Genomic DNA, 16257 nt, shown 5'->3' on the forward strand with positions numbered 1-16257 from the left:
TAATAATTCAACCCAATGAGCTCCAGTGAGGACACGCCCCCAGAAGGTGCCCCTCTGCCCCTCAGGAGAAATGAAGGCATGTTACATTAGAAATTGGAAGTTCTGACTCCAGATTCTGAAAAATGTTTATTTTGCAAATTTTCACGTACAAAATATTCTACAGAAGATCCTCTGACGTTTACTAAACACAAACACAAGCAGAAAGAAAAATGCTCTGGAATTATAACTCAGAAGTGAGCTGTGACTCGGTCGATCTCCAGCAGATCCTCCAGAATCTGCACAGAGAAACATCAAAAGGGGACGACGTGGGGTTAAAACGTGTTAAAAGTGTGTGTGTGTGTGTGTGTGAATAAGAGAAGGAAACTCACGATGTCGGCCGTGGTGCCGATCTTCTTGGCCAGCTCGCTGCGCTCCATGGTGCTCAGGTACAGGTATTTATTCAGAAGTTCTCCATCCAGGATGTTCCTCACGGCGTTCTGTAGGGTTCGCCGGTCAGTGTGCAGCATCCTAACACACACACACACACACACACACACACACACAATAAGGTCTGCAGTCCAACATGAGAGAGAGGCAAAGGGAGAGAAGGTGAAGGAGGAAGTGATGGAGGGACTGAAGGAGGAAGTGAAGAAGTGGGAGTGTGTATGACAGAGGAGGGAGTGAAGGAGGGAGTGATGGAGGGAGTGTGTGTATGATAGAGGAGGGAGTGATGGAGGGAGTGTGTGTGTATGATAGAGGAGTGAGTGAAGGAGGGAGTGAAGGAGGGAGTGATGGCGGGAGTGATGGAGGGAGTGTGTGTGTATGATAGAGGAGGGAGTGATGGAGGGAGTGTGTGTGTATGATAGAGGAGGGAGTGAAGGAGGGAGTGATGGAGGGAGTGTGTGTATGATAGAGGAGGGAGTGATGGCGGGAGTGATGGAGGGAGTGTGTGTGTATGATAGAGGAGGGAGTGATGGAGGGAGTGTGTGTGTATGATAGAGGAGGGAGTGATGGAGGGAGTGTGTGTGTATGATAGAGGAGGGAGTGATGGAGGGAGTGATGGAGGGAGTGTGTGTATGATAGAGGAGGGAGTGATGGATGGAGTGTGTGTGTATGATAGAGGAGGGAGTGATGGAGGGAGTGTGTGTGTATGATAGAGGAGGGAGTGATGGAGGGAGTGATGGAGGGAGTGTGTGTATGATAGAGGAGGGAGTGATGGATGGAGTGATGGAGGAAGTGTGTGTGTATGACAGAGGAGAGAGTGAAAGAGGGAGTGATGGAGGGAGTGTGTGTGTATGATAGAGGAGGAAGTGATGGAGGGAGTGTGTGTGTATGATAGAGGAGGGAGTGATGGAGGGAGTGTGTGTGTATGATAGAGGAGGGAGTGATGGAGGGAGTGAAGGAGGGAGTGATGGAGGGAGTGATGGAGGGAGTGTGTGTGTATGATAGAGGAGGGAGTGATGGAGGGAGTGTGTGTGTATGATAGAGGAGAGAGTGAAAGAGGGAGTGATGGAGGGAGTGTGTGTATGATAGAGGAGGGAGTGATGGAGGGAGTGTGTGTGTATGATAGAGGAGGAAGTGATGGAGGGAGTGAAGGAGGAAGTGATGGAGGGAGTGTGTGTGTATGATAGAGGAGGGAGTGAAGGAGGGAGTGATGGAGGGAGTGTGTGTGTATGATAGAGGAGGGAGTGATGGAGGGAGTGAAGGAGGGAGTGATGGCGGGAGTGATGGAGGGAGTGTGTGTGTATGATAGAGGAGGGAGTGATGGAGGGAGTGTGTGTGTATGATAGAGGAGGGAGTGATGGAGGGAGTGTGTGTGTATGATAGAGGAGGGAGTGATGGAGGGAGTGTGTGTGTATGATAGAGGAGGGAGTGATGGAGGGAGTGATGGAGGGAGTGTGTGTATGATAGAGGAGGGAGTGATGGATGGAGTGTGTGTGTATGATAGAGGAGGGAGTGATGGAGGGAGTGTGTGTGTATGATAGAGGAGGGAGTGATGGAGGGAGTGTGTGTATGATAGAGGAGGGAGTGATGGATGGAGTGTGTGTGTATGATAGAGGAGGGAGTGATGGATGGAGTGATGGATGGAGTGTGTGTGTATGATAGAGGAGGGAGTGATGGAGGGAGTGATGGATGAAGTGATGGAGGGAGTGTGTGTGTATGATAGAGGAGGGAGTGATGGATGGAGTGTGTGTGTATGATAGAGGAGGGAGTGATGGAGGGAGTGTGTGTGTATGATAGAGGAGGGAGTGATGGAGGGAGTGTGTGTGTGTATGATAGAGGAGGGAGTGATGGAGGGAGTGATGGCGGGAGTGTGTGTGTGTATGATAGAGAAGGGAGTGATGGATGGAGTGTGTGTGTATGATAGAGGAGGGAGTGATGGAGGGAGTGATGGATGGAGTGTGTGTGTATGATAGAGGAGGGAGTGATGGATGGAGTGTGTGTGTATGATAGAGGAGGGAGTGATTGAGGGAGTGATGGATGGAGTGTGTGTATGATAGAGGAGGGAGTGATGGATGGAGTGATGGAGGGAGTGTGTGTGTATGATAGAGGAGGGAGTGATGAAGGGAATGTGTGTGTATGATAGAGGAGGGAGTGATGGATGGAGTGTGTGTGTATGATAGAGGAGGGAGTGATGGAGGGAGTGATGGATGGAGTGTGTGTATGATAGAGGAGGGAGTGATGGAGGAAGTGATGGATGGAGTGTGTGTGTATGATAGAGGAGGGAGTGATGGATGGAGTGTGTGTGTATGATAGAGAAGGGAGTGATTGAGGGAGTGATGGATGGAGTGTGTGTATGATAGAGGAGGGAGTGATGGAGGAAGTGATGGATGGAGTGTGTGTGTATGATAGAGCAGGGAGTGATGGATGGAGTGTGTGTGTATGATAGAGGAGGGAGTGATGGATGGAGTGATGGATGGAGTGTGTGTGTATGATAGAGGAGGGAGTGATGGAGGGAGTGATGGCGGGAGTGATGGCGGGAGTGATGGCGGGAGTGTGTGTGTGTATGATAGAGGAGGGAGTGATGGAGGGAGTGATGGATGGAGTGTGTGTGTATGATAGAGGAGGGAGTGATGGAGGGAGTGATGGATGGAGTGATAGATGGAGTGATGGAGGGAGTGTGTGTGTATAATAGAGGAGGGAGTGATGGATGGAGTGTGTGTGTATGATAGAGGAGGGAGTGATGGATGGAGTGTGTGTGAATGATAGAGGAGGGAGTGATGGAGGGAGTGTGTGTGTGTATGATAGAGGAGGGAGTGATGGAGGGAGTGATGGATGGAGTGTGTGTGTATGATAGAGGAGGGAGTGATGGATGGAGTGTGTGTGTATGATAGAGGAGGGAGTGATGGATGGAGTGTGTGTGTATGATAGAGGAGGGAGTGATGGATGGAGTGTGTGTATGATAGAGAAGGGAGTGATGGAGGGAGTGATGGATGGAGTGTGTGTGTATGATAGAGGAGGGAGTGATGGATGGAGTGATGGAGGGAGTGTGTGTGTATAATAGAGGAGGGAGTGATGGAGGGAGTGTGTGTGTATGATAGAGGAGGAAGTGATGGATGGAGTGTGTGTATGATAGAGGAGGGAGTGATGGAGGGAGTGATGGATGGAGTGTGTGTGTATGATAGAGGAGGGAGTGATGGATGGAGTGTGTGTGTATGATAGAGGAGGGAGTGATGGATGGAGTGTGTGTGTGTATGATAGAGGAGGGAGTGATGGATGGAGTGATGGATGGAGTGTGTGTGCATGATAGAGGAGGGAGTGATGGCGGGAGTGATGGCGGGAGTGTGTGTGTGTATGATAGAGGAGGGAGTGATGGATGGAGTGTGTGTGTATGATAGAGGAGGGAGTGATTGAGGGAGTGATGGATGGAGTGTGTGTATGATAGAGGAGGGAGTGATGGAGGGAGTGATAGATGGAGTGTGTGTGTATGATAGAGGAGGGAGTGATGGATGGAGTGTGTGTGTATGATAGAGGAGGGAGTGATGGATGGAGTGTGTGTGTATGATAGAGGAGGGAGTGATGGATGGAGTGATGGAGGGAGTGTGTGTGTATAATAGAGGAGGGAGTGATGGAGGGAGTGTGTGTGTATGATAGAGGAGGGAGTGATGGATGGAGTGTGTGTATGATAGAGGAGGGAGTGATGGAGGGAGTGATGGATGGAGTGTGTGTGTATGATAGAGGAGGGAGTGATGGATGGAGTGTGTGTGTATGATAGAGGAGGGAGTGATGGATGGAGTGTGTGTATGATAGAGGAGGGAGTGATGGATGGAGTGTGTGTGTATGATAGAGGAGGAAGTGATGGAGGGAGTGATGGATGGAGTGTGTGTGTATGATAGAGGAGGGAGTGATGGATGGAGTGTGTGTGTATGATAGAGGAGGGAGTGATGGATGGAGTGTGTGTGTATGATAGAGGAGGGAGTGATGGAGGAAGTGATGGATGGAGTGTGTGTGTATGATAGAGGAGGGAGTGATGGATGGAGTGATGGAGGGAGTGTGTGTGTATGATAGAGGAGGGAGTGATGGAGGGAGTGTGTGTGTATGATAGAGGAGGGAGTGATGGAGGGAGTGATGGATGGAGTGTGTGTGTATGATAGAGGAGGGAGTGATGGAGGGAGTGTGTGTGTATGATAGAGGAGGGAGTGATGGAGGGAGTGATGGATGGAGTGTGTGTGTATGATAGAGGAGGGAGTGATGGAGGGAGTGATGGATGGAGTGTGTGTGTATGATAGAGGAGGGAGTGATGGATGGAGTGATGGAGGGAGTGTGTGTGTATAATAGAGGAGGGAGTGATGGAGGGAGTGAAGGATGGAGTGTGTGTGTATGATAGAGGAGGGAGTGATGGTATGAGTGTGTGTGTATGATAGAGGAGGGAGTGATGGAGGGAGTGATGGAGGGAGTGATGGATGGAGTGTGTGTGTATGATAGAGGAGGGAGTGATGGATGGAGTGTGTGTGTATGATAGAGGAGGGAGTGATGGAGGGAGTGTGTGTGTGTATGATAGAGGAGGGAGTGATGGAGGGAGTGATGGATGGAGTGTGTGTGTATGATAGAGGAGGGAGTGATGGATGGAGTGTGTGTGTATGATAGAGGAGGGAGTGATGGATGGAGTGTGTGTATGATAGAGGAGGGAGTGATGGAGGGAGTGATGGATGGAGTGTGTGTGTATGATAGAGGAGGGAGTGATGGATGGAGTGTGTGTGTATGATAGAGGAGGGAGTGATGGATGGAGTGTGTGTATGATAGAGGAGGGAGTGATGGAGGGAGTGATGGATGGAGTGTGTGTGTATGATAGAGGAGGGAGTGATGGATGGAGTGATGGAGGGAGTGTGTGTGTATAATAGAGGAGGGAGTGATGGAGGGAGTGTGTGTGTATGATAGAGGAGGGAGTGATGGATGGAGTGTGTGTATGATAGAGGAGGGAGTGATGGAGGGAGTGATGGATGGAGTGTGTGTGTATGATAGAGGAGGGAGTGATGGATGGAGTGTGTGTGTATGATAGAGGAGGGAGTGATGGATGGAGTGTGTGTGTATGATAGAGGAGGGAGTGATGAATGGAGTGATGGATGGAGTGTGTGTGCATGATAGAGGAGGGAGTGATGGCGGGAGTGATGGCGGGAGTGTGTGTGTGTATGATAGAGGAGGGAGTGATGGATGGAGTGTGTGTGTATGATAGAGGAGGGAGTGATTGAGGGAGTGATGGATGGAGTGTGTGTATGATAGAGGAGGAAGTGATGAAGGGAGTGATAGATGGAGTGTGTGTGTATGATAGAGGAGGGAGTGATGGATGGAGTGTGTGTGTATGATAGAGGAGGGAGTGATGGATGGAGTGATGGAGGGAGTGTGTATGTATAATAGAGGAGGGAGTGATGGAGGGAGTGTGTGTGTATGATAGAGGAGGGAGTGATGGATGGAGTGTGTGTATGATAGAGGAGGGAGTGATGGAGGGAGTGATGGATGGAGTGTGTGTGTATGATAGAGGAGGGAGTGATGGATGGAGTGTGTGTGTATGATAGAGGAGGGAGTGATGGATGGAGTGTGTGTATGATAGAGGAGGGAGTGATGGATGGAGTGTGTGTGTATGATAGAGGAGGGAGTGATGGAGGGAGTGTGTGTGTATGATAGAGGAGGGAGTGATGGAGGGAGTGATGGATGGAGTGTGTGTGTATGATAGAGGAGGGAGTGATGGATGGAGTGATGGAGGAAGTGTGTGTGTATAATAGAGGAGGGAGTGATGGAGGGAGTGATGGAGGGAGTGTGTGTGTATGATAGAGGAGGGAGTGATGGATGGAGTGTGTATGATAGAGGAGGGAGTGTGTGTGTATGATAGAGGAGGGAGTGATGGATGGAGTGTGTGTGTATGATAGAGGAGGGAGTGATGGATGGAGTGATGGATGGAGTGTGTGTGCATGATAGAGGAGGGAGTGATGGCGGGAGTGATGGCGGGAGTGTGTGTGTGTATGATAGAGGAGGGAGTGATGGATGGAGTGTGTGTGTATGATAGAGGAGGGAGTGATTGAGGGAGTGATGGATGGAGTGTGTGTATGATAGAGGAGGAAGTGATGAAGGGAGTGATAGATGGAGTGTGTGTGTATGATAGAGGAGGGAGTGATGGATGGAGTGTGTGTGTATGATAGAGGAGGGAGTGATGGATGGAGTGATGGAGGGAGTGTGTATGTATAATAGAGGAGGGAGTGATGGAGGGAGTGTGTGTGTATGATAGAGGAGGGAGTGATGGATGGAGTGTGTGTATGATAGAGGAGGGAGTGATGGAGGGAGTGATGGATGGAGTGTGTGTATGATAGAGGAGGGAGTGATGGATGGAGTGTGTGTATGATAGAGGAGGGAGTGATGGATGGAGTGTGTGTGTATGATAGAGGAGGGAGTGATGGAGGGAGTGATGGATGGAGTGTGTGTGTATGATAGAGGAGGGAGTGATGGATGGAGTGATGGAGGAAGTGTGTGTGTATAATAGAGGAGGGAGTGATGGAGGGAGTGATGGAGGGAGTGTGTGTGTATGATAGAGGAGGGAGTGATGGATGGAGTGTGTATGATAGAGGAGGGAGTGTGTGTGTATGATAGAGGAGGGAGTGATGGATGGAGTGTGTATGATAGAGGAGGGAGTGATGGAGGGAGTGATGGATGGAGTGTGTGTGTATGATAGAGGAGGGAGTGATGGATGGAGTGTGTGTGTATGATAGAGGAGGAGTGATGGATGGAGTGTGTGTGTATGATAGAGGAGGGAGTGATGGATGGAGTGTGTATGATAGAGGAGGGAGTGATGGAGGGAGTGATGGATGGAGTGTGTGTGTATGATAGAGGAGGGAGTGATGGATGGAGTGTGTGTGTATGATAGAGGAGGGAGTGATGGATGGAGTGTGTGTGTATGATAGAGGAGGGAGTGATGGAGGAGTGATGGATGGAGTGTGTGTGTATGATAGAGGAGGGAGTGATGGATGGAGTGATGGAGGGAGTGTGTGTGTATGATAGAGGAGGGAGTGATGGAGGGAGTGTGTGTGTATGATAGAGGAGGGAGTGATGGAGGGAGTGATGGATGGAGTGTGTGTGTATGATAGAGGAGGGAGTGATGGAGGGAGTGTGTGTGTATGATAGAGGAGGAGTGATGGAGGGAGTGATGGATGGAGTGTGTGTGTATGATAGAGGAGGGAGTGATGGATGGAGTGTGTGTGTATGATAGAGGAGGGAGTGATGGAAGGAGTGATGGATGGAGTGTGTGTGTATGATAGAGGAGGGAGTGATGGATGGAGTGATGGAGGGAGTGTGTGGTATAATAGAGGAGGGAGTGATGGAGGGAGTGAAGGATGGAGTGTGTGTGTATGATAGAGGAGGGAGTGATGGTATGAGTGTGTGTGTATGATAGAGGAGGGAGTGATGGAGGGAGTGATGGATGGAGTGTGTGTGTATGATAGAGGAGGAGTGATGTATGGAGTGTGTGTGTATGATAGAGGAGGGAGTGATGGAGGGAGTGATGGATGGAGTGTGTGTGTATGATAGAGAAGGGAGTGATGGATGGAGTGTGTGTGTATGATAGAGGAGGGAGTGATGGATGGAGTGTGTGTGTCTGATAGAGGAGGGAGTGATGGATGGAGTGTGTGTATGATAGAGGAGGAGTGATGGAGGGAGTGATGGATGGAGTGTGTGTGTATGATAGAGGAGGGAGTGATGGATGGAGTGTGTGTGTATGATAGAGGAGGGAGTGATGGATGGAGTGTGTGTGTATGATAGAGGAGGGAGTGATGGATGGAGTGTGTGTGTATGATAGAGGAGGGAGTGATGGATGGAGTGATGGATGGAGTGTGTGTGCATGATAGAGGAGGGAGTGATGGCGGGAGTGATGGCGGGTGTGTGTGTGTATGATAGAGGAGGGAGTGATGGATGGAGTGTGTGTGTATGATAGAGGAGGGAGTGATTGAGGGAGTGATGGATGGAGTGTGTGTATGATAGAGGAGGGAGTGATGAAGGGAGTGATGGATGGAGTGTGTGTGTATGATAGAGTAGGGAGTGATGGATAGAGTGATGGATGGAGTGTGTGTGTATGATAGAGGAGGGAGTGATGGATGGAGTGTGTGTGTGTATGATAGAGGAGGGAGTGATGGAGGAGTGATGGATGGAGTGTGTGTGTATGATAGAGGAGGGAGTGATGGATGGAGTGTGTGGTATGATAGAGGAGGGAGTGATGGATGGAGTGTGTGTGTATGATAGAGGAGGGAGTGATGGATGGAGTGTGTGTGTATGATGGAGGAGGGAGTGATGGAGGGAGTGATGGATGGAGTGTGTGTGTATGATAGAGGAGGGAGTGATGGATGGAGTGTGTGTGTATGACAGAGGAGAGAGTGATGGAGGGAGTGTGTGTATGATAGAGGAGGGAGTGATGGATGGAGTGTGTGTGTATGATAGAGGAGGGAGTGATGGAGGGAGTGTGTGTATGATAGAGGAGGGAGTGATGGATGGAGTGTGTGTGTATGATAGAGGAGGGAGTGATGGAGGGAGTGATGGAGGGAGTGTGTGTATGATAGAGGAGGGAGTGATGGATGGAGTGATGGATGGAGTGTGTGTGTATGATAGAGGAGGGAGTGATGGAGGGAGTGATGGATGGAGTGTGTGTGTATGATAGAGGAGGGAGTGATGGATGGAGTGTGTGTGTATGATAGAGGAGGGAGTGATGGATGGAGTGATGGAGGGAGTGTGTATGTATAATAGAGGAGGGAGTGATGGAGGGAGTGTGTGTGTATGATAGAGGAGGGAGTGATGGATGGAGTGTGTGTATGATAGAGGAGGGAGTGATGGAGGGAGTGATGGATGGAGTGTGTGTGTATGATAGAGGAGGGAGTGATGGATGGAGTGTGTGTGTATGATAGAGGAGGGAGTGATGGATGGAGTGTGTGTATGATAGAGGAGGGAGTGATGGATGGAGTGTGTGTGTATGATAGAGGAGGGAGTGATGGAGGGAGTGTGTGTGTATGATAGAGGAGGGAGTGATGGAGGGAGTGATGGATGGAGTGTGTGTGTATGATAGAGGAGGGAGTGATGGATGGAGTGATGGAGGAAGTGTGTGTGTATAATAGAGGAGGGAGTGATGGAGGGAGTGATGGAGGGAGTGTGTGTGTATGATAGAGGAGGGAGTGATGGATGGAGTGTGTATGATAGAGGAGGGAGTGTGTGTGTATGATAGAGGAGGGAGTGATGGATGGAGTGTGTGTGTATGATAGAGGAGGGAGTGATGGATGGAGTGATGGATGGAGTGTGTGTGCATGATAGAGGAGGGAGTGATGGCGGGAGTGATGGCGGGAGTGTGTGTGTGTATGATAGAGGAGGGAGTGATGGATGGAGTGTGTGTGTATGATAGAGGAGGGAGTGATTGAGGGAGTGATGGATGGAGTGTGTGTATGATAGAGGAGGAAGTGATGAAGGGAGTGATAGATGGAGTGTGTGTGTATGATAGAGGAGGGAGTGATGGATGGAGTGTGTGTGTATGATAGAGGAGGGAGTGATGGATGGAGTGATGGAGGGAGTGTGTATGTATAATAGAGGAGGGAGTGATGGAGGGAGTGTGTGTGTATGATAGAGGAGGGAGTGATGGATGGAGTGTGTGTATGATAGAGGAGGGAGTGATGGAGGGAGTGATGGATGGAGTGTGTGTATGATAGAGGAGGGAGTGATGGATGGAGTGTGTGTATGATAGAGGAGGGAGTGATGGATGGAGTGTGTGTGTATGATAGAGGAGGGAGTGATGGAGGGAGTGATGGATGGAGTGTGTGTGTATGATAGAGGAGGGAGTGATGGATGGAGTGATGGAGGAAGTGTGTGTGTATAATAGAGGAGGGAGTGATGGAGGGAGTGATGGAGGGAGTGTGTGTGTATGATAGAGGAGGGAGTGATGGATGGAGTGTGTATGATAGAGGAGGGAGTGTGTGTGTATGATAGAGGAGGGAGTGATGGATGGAGTGTGTATGATAGAGGAGGGAGTGATGGAGGGAGTGATGGATGGAGTGTGTGTGTATGATAGAGGAGGGAGTGATGGATGGAGTGTGTGTGTATGATAGAGGAGGGAGTGATGGATGGAGTGTGTGTGTATGATAGAGGAGGGAGTGATGGATGGAGTGTGTATGATAGAGGAGGGAGTGATGGAGGGAGTGATGGATGGAGTGTGTGTGTATGATAGAGGAGGGAGTGATGGATGGAGTGTGTGTGTATGATAGAGGAGGGAGTGATGGATGGAGTGTGTGTGTATGATAGAGGAGGGAGTGATGGAGGAAGTGATGGATGGAGTGTGTGTGTATGATAGAGGAGGGAGTGATGGATGGAGTGATGGAGGGAGTGTGTGTGTATGATAGAGGAGGGAGTGATGGAGGGAGTGTGTGTGTATGATAGAGGAGGGAGTGATGGAGGGAGTGATGGATGGAGTGTGTGTGTATGATAGAGGAGGGAGTGATGGAGGGAGTGTGTGTGTATGATAGAGGAGGGAGTGATGGAGGGAGTGATGGATGGAGTGTGTGTGTATGATAGAGGAGGGAGTGATGGATGGAGTGTGTGTGTATGATAGAGGAGGGAGTGATGGAAGGAGTGATGGATGGAGTGTGTGTGTATGATAGAGGAGGGAGTGATGGATGGAGTGATGGAGGGAGTGTGTGTGTATAATAGAGGAGGGAGTGATGGAGGGAGTGAAGGATGGAGTGTGTGTGTATGATAGAGGAGGGAGTGATGGTATGAGTGTGTGTGTATGATAGAGGAGGGAGTGATGGAGGGAGTGATGGATGGAGTGTGTGTGTATGATAGAGGAGGGAGTGATGTATGGAGTGTGTGTGTATGATAGAGGAGGGAGTGATGGAGGGAGTGATGGATGGAGTGTGTGTGTATGATAGAGAAGGGAGTGATGGATGGAGTGTGTGTGTATGATAGAGGAGGGAGTGATGGATGGAGTGTGTGTGTATGATAGAGGAGGGAGTGATGGATGGAGTGTGTGTATGATAGAGGAGGGAGTGATGGAGGGAGTGATGGATGGAGTGTGTGTGTATGATAGAGGAGGGAGTGATGGATGGAGTGTGTGTGTATGATAGAGGAGGGAGTGATGGATGGAGTGTGTGTGTATGATAGAGGAGGGAGTGATGGATGGAGTGTGTGTGTATGATAGAGGAGGGAGTGATGGATGGAGTGATGGATGGAGTGTGTGTGCATGATAGAGGAGGGAGTGATGGCGGGAGTGATGGCGGGAGTGTGTGTGTGTATGATAGAGGAGGGAGTGATGGATGGAGTGTGTGTGTATGATAGAGGAGGGAGTGATTGAGGGAGTGATGGATGGAGTGTGTGTATGATAGAGGAGGGAGTGATGAAGGGAGTGATGGATGGAGTGTGTGTGTATGATAGAGTAGGGAGTGATGGATAGAGTGATGGATGGAGTGTGTGTGTATGATAGAGGAGGGAGTGATGGATGGAGTGTGTGTGTGTATGATAGAGGAGGGAGTGATGGAAGGAGTGATGGATGGAGTGTGTGTGTATGATAGAGGAGGGAGTGATGGATGGAGTGTGTGTGTATGATAGAGGAGGGAGTGATGGATGGAGTGTGTGTGTATGATAGAGGAGGGAGTGATGGATGGAGTGTGTGTGTATGATGGAGGAGGGAGTGATGGAGGGAGTGATGGATGGAGTGTGTGTGTATGATAGAGGAGGGAGTGATGGATGGAGTGTGTGTGTATGACAGAGGAGAGAGTGATGGAGGGAGTGTGTGTATGATAGAGGAGGGAGTGATGGATGGAGTGTGTGTGTATGATAGAGGAGGGAGTGATGGAGGGAGTGTGTGTATGATAGAGGAGGGAGTGATGGATGGAGTGTGTGTGTATGATAGAGGAGGGAGTGATGGAGGGAGTGATGGAGGGAGTGTGTGTATGATAGAGGAGGGAGTGATGGATGGAGTGATGGATGGAGTGTGTGTGTATGATAGAGGAGGGAGTGATGGCGGGAGTGTGTGTGTGTATGATAGAGGAGGGAGTGATGGATGGAGTGTGTGTGTATGATAGAGGAGGGAGTGATTGAGGGAGTGATGGATGGAGTGTGTGTATGATAGAGGAGGGAGTGATGGAGGGAGTGATGGATGGAGTGATGGCGGGAGTGTGTGTGTGTATGATAGAGGAGGGAGTGATGAAGGGAGTGATGTATGGAGTGATGGATGGAGTGATGGAGGGAGTGTGTGTGTATGACAGAGGAGGGAGTGATGGAGGGAGTGTGTGTGTATGATAGAGGAGGGAGTGATGGAGGGAGTGTGTGTGTATAATAGAGGAGGGAGTGATGGATGGAGTGTGTGTGTATGATAGAGGAGGGAGTGATGGAGGGAGTGTGTGTGTGTATGATAGAGGAGGGAGTGATGGAGGGAGTGATGGATGGAGTGTGTGTGTATGATAGAGGAGGGAGTGATGGATGGAGTGTGTGTGTATGATAGAGGAGGGAGTGATGAATGGAGTGTGTGTATGATAGAGGAGGGACTGATGGAGGGAGTGATGGATGAAGTGTGTGTCTATGATAGAGGAGGGAGTGATGGATGGAGTGTGTGTGTATGATAGAGGAGGGAGTGATGGAGGGAGTGATGAATGGAGTGTGTGTGTATATGATAGAGGAGGGAGTGATGGATGGAGTGTGTGTGTATGATAGAGGAGGGAGTGATGGATGGAGTGTGTGTATGATAGAGGAGGGAGTGATGGAGGGAGTGACGGAGGGAGTGATGGATGGAGTGTGTGTGTATGATAGAGGAGGGAGTGATGGATGGAGTGATGGAGGGAGTGTGTGTGTATAATAGAGGAGGGAGTGATGGAGGGAGTGTGTGTGTATGATAGAGGAGGGAGTGATTGATGGAGTGTGTGTATGATAGAGGAGGGAGTGATGGAGGGAGTGATGGATGGAGTGTGTGTGTATGATAGAGGAGGGAGTGATGGATGGAGTGTGTGTATGATAGAGGAGGGAGTGATGGAGGGAGTGTGTGTGTGTATGATAGAGGAGGGAGTGATGGAGGGAGTGATGGATGAAGTGTGTGTGTATGATAGAGGAGGGAGTGATGGATGGAGTGATGGAGGGAGTGTGTGTGTATAATAGAGGAGGGAGTGATGGAGGGAGTGTGTGTGTATGATAGAGGAGGGAGTGATGGATGGAGTGTGTGTATGATAGAGGAGGGAGTGATGGAGGGAGTGATGGATGGAGTGTGTGTGTATGATAGAGGAGGGAGTGATGGATGGAGTGTGTGTGTATGATAGAGGAGGGAGTGATGGATGGAGTGTGTGTGTATGATAGAGGAGGGAGTGATGGATGGAGTGATGGATGGAGTGTGTGTGCATGATAGAGGAGGGAGTGATGGCGGGAGTGATGGCGGGAGTGTGTGTGTGTATGATAGAGGAGGGAGTGATGGATGGAGTGTGTGTGTATGATAGAGGAGGGAGTGATTGAGGGAGTGATGGATGGAGTGTGTGTATGATAGAGGAGGGAGTGATGAAGGGAGTGATAGATGGAGTGTGTGTGTATGATAGAGGAGGGAGTGATGGATGGAGTGTGTGTGTATGATAGAGGAGGGAGTGATGGATGGAGTGATGGAGGGAGTGTGTATGTATAATAGAGGAGGGAGTGATGGAGGGAGTGTGTGTGTATGATAGAGGAGGGAGTGATGGATGGAGTGTGTGTATGATAGAGGAGGGAGTGATGGAGGGAGTGATGGATGGAGTGTGTGTGTATGATAGAGGAGGGAGTGATGGATGGAGTGTGTGTGTATGATAGAGGAGGGAGTGATGGATGGAGTGTGTGTGTATGATAGAGGAGGGAGTGATGGAGGGAGTGATGGATGGAGTGTGTGTGTATGATAGAGGAGGGAGTGATGGATGGAGTGATGGAGGAAGTGTGTGTGTATAATAGAGGAGGGAGTGATGGAGGGAGTGATGGAGGGAGTGTGTGTGTATGATAGAGGAGGGAGTGATGGATGGAGTGTGTATGATAGAGGAGGGAGTGTGTGTGTATGATAGAGGAGGGAGTGATGGATGGAGTGTGTATGATAGAGGAGGGAGTGATGGAGGGAGTGATGGATGGAGTGTGTGTGTATGATAGAGGAGGGAGTGATGGATGGAGTGTGTGTGTATGATAGAGGAGGGAGTGATGGATGGAGTGTGTGTGTATGATAGAGGAGGGAGTGATGGATGGAGTGTGTATGATAGAGGAGGGAGTGATGGAGGGAGTGATGGATGGAGTGTGTGTGTATGATAGAGGAGGGAGTGATGGATGGAGTGTGTGTGTATGATAGAGGAGGGAGTGATGGATGGAGCGTGTGTGTATGATAGAGGAGGGAGTGATGGAGGAAGTGATGGATGGAGTGTGTGTGTATGATAGAGGAGGGAGTGATGGATGGAGTGATGGAGGGAGTGTGTGTGTATGATAGAGGAGGGAGTGATGGAGGGAGTGTGTGTGTATGATAGAGGAGGGAGTGATGGAAGGAGTGATGGATGGAGTGTGTGTGTATGATAGAGGAGGGAGTGATGGAGGGAGTGTGTGTGTATGATAGAGGAGGGAGTGATGGAGGGAGTGATGGATGGAGTGTGTGTGTATGATAGAGGAGGGAGTGATGGATGGAGTGTGTGTGTATGATAGAGGAGGGAGTGATGGAGGGAGTGATGGAGGGAGTGTGTGTATGATAGAGGAGGGAGTGATGGATGGAGTGTGTGTGTATGATAGAGGAGGGAGTGATGGAGGGAGTGATGGAGGGAGTGTGTGTATGATAGAGGAGGGAGTGATGGATGGAGTGATGGATGGAGTGTGTGTGTATGATAGAGGAGGGAGTGATGGCGGGAGTGTGTGTGTGTATGATAGAGGAGGGAGTGATGGATGGAGTGTGTGTGTATGATAGAGGAGGGAGTGATGGAAGGAGTGATGGATGGAGTGTGTGTGTATGATAGAGGAGGGAGTGATGGATGGAGTGATGGAGGGAGTGTGTGTGTATAATAGAGGAGGGAGTGATGGAGGGAGTGAAGGATGGAGTGTGTGTGTATGATAGAGGAGGGAGTGATGGTATGAGTGTGTGTGTATGATAGAGGAGGGAGTGATGGAGGGAGTGATGGATGGAGTGTGTGTGTATGATAGAGGAGGGAGTGATGGATGGAGTGTGTGTGTATGATAGAGGAGGGAGTGATGGAGAGAGTGTGTGTGTGTATGATAGAGGAGGGAGTGATGGAGGGAGTGATGGATGGAGTGTGTGTGTATGATAGAGAAGGGAGTGATGGATGGAGTGTGTGTGTATGATAGAGGAGGGAGTGATGGATGGAGTGTGTGTGTATGATAGAGGAGGGAGTGATGGATGGAGTGTGTGTATGATAGAGGAGGGAGTGATGGAGGGAGTGATGGATGGAGTGTGTGTGTATGATAGAGGAGGGAGTGATGGATGGAGTGTGTGTGTATGATAGAGGAGGGAGTGATGGATGGAGTGTGTGTGTATGATAGAGGAGGGAGTGATGGATGGAGTGTGTGTGCATGATAGAGGAGGGAGTGATGGCGGGAGTGATGGCGGGAGTGTGTGTGTGTATGATAGAGGAGGGAGTGATGGATGGAGTGTGTGTGTATGATAGAGGAGGGAGTGATTGAGGGAGTGATGGATGGAGTGTGTGTATGATAGAGGAGGGAGTGATGAAGGGAGTGATGGATGGAGTGTGTGTGTATGATAGAGTAGGGAGTGATGGATGGAGTGATGGATGGAGTGTGTGTGTATGATAGAGGAGGGAGTGATGGATGGAGTGTGTGTGT

At 49.9% G+C, this 16257-nt stretch overlaps 1 protein-coding gene across 2 annotated transcripts in view; it reads right to left on the reverse strand.

Moving 5' to 3' along the window:
• Positions 1 to 113: 113 nt before the first annotated feature.
• Positions 114 to 16257, reverse strand: part of cpsf1 (cleavage and polyadenylation specific factor 1) — a 49092-nt gene continuing 32948 nt past the window's right edge. For both annotated transcript variants that reach the window (XM_083524322.1, XM_083524321.1), the window contains exons 37-38: positions 369 to 507; positions 114 to 275 (exon numbers count right to left, since the gene is read on the reverse strand). In XM_083524322.1, coding sequence (XP_083380448.1) covers positions 228 to 275; positions 369 to 507 — 187 coding nt within the window. In that variant the 3' untranslated portion in view covers positions 114 to 227. The remainder of the gene's footprint in view (positions 276 to 368; positions 508 to 16257) is intronic.

Source organism: Silurus aristotelis, assembly GCF_946808225.1.
Source record: "Silurus aristotelis genome assembly, chromosome: 21".
NCBI lineage: Eukaryota > Metazoa > Chordata > Actinopteri > Siluriformes > Siluridae > Silurus > Silurus aristotelis.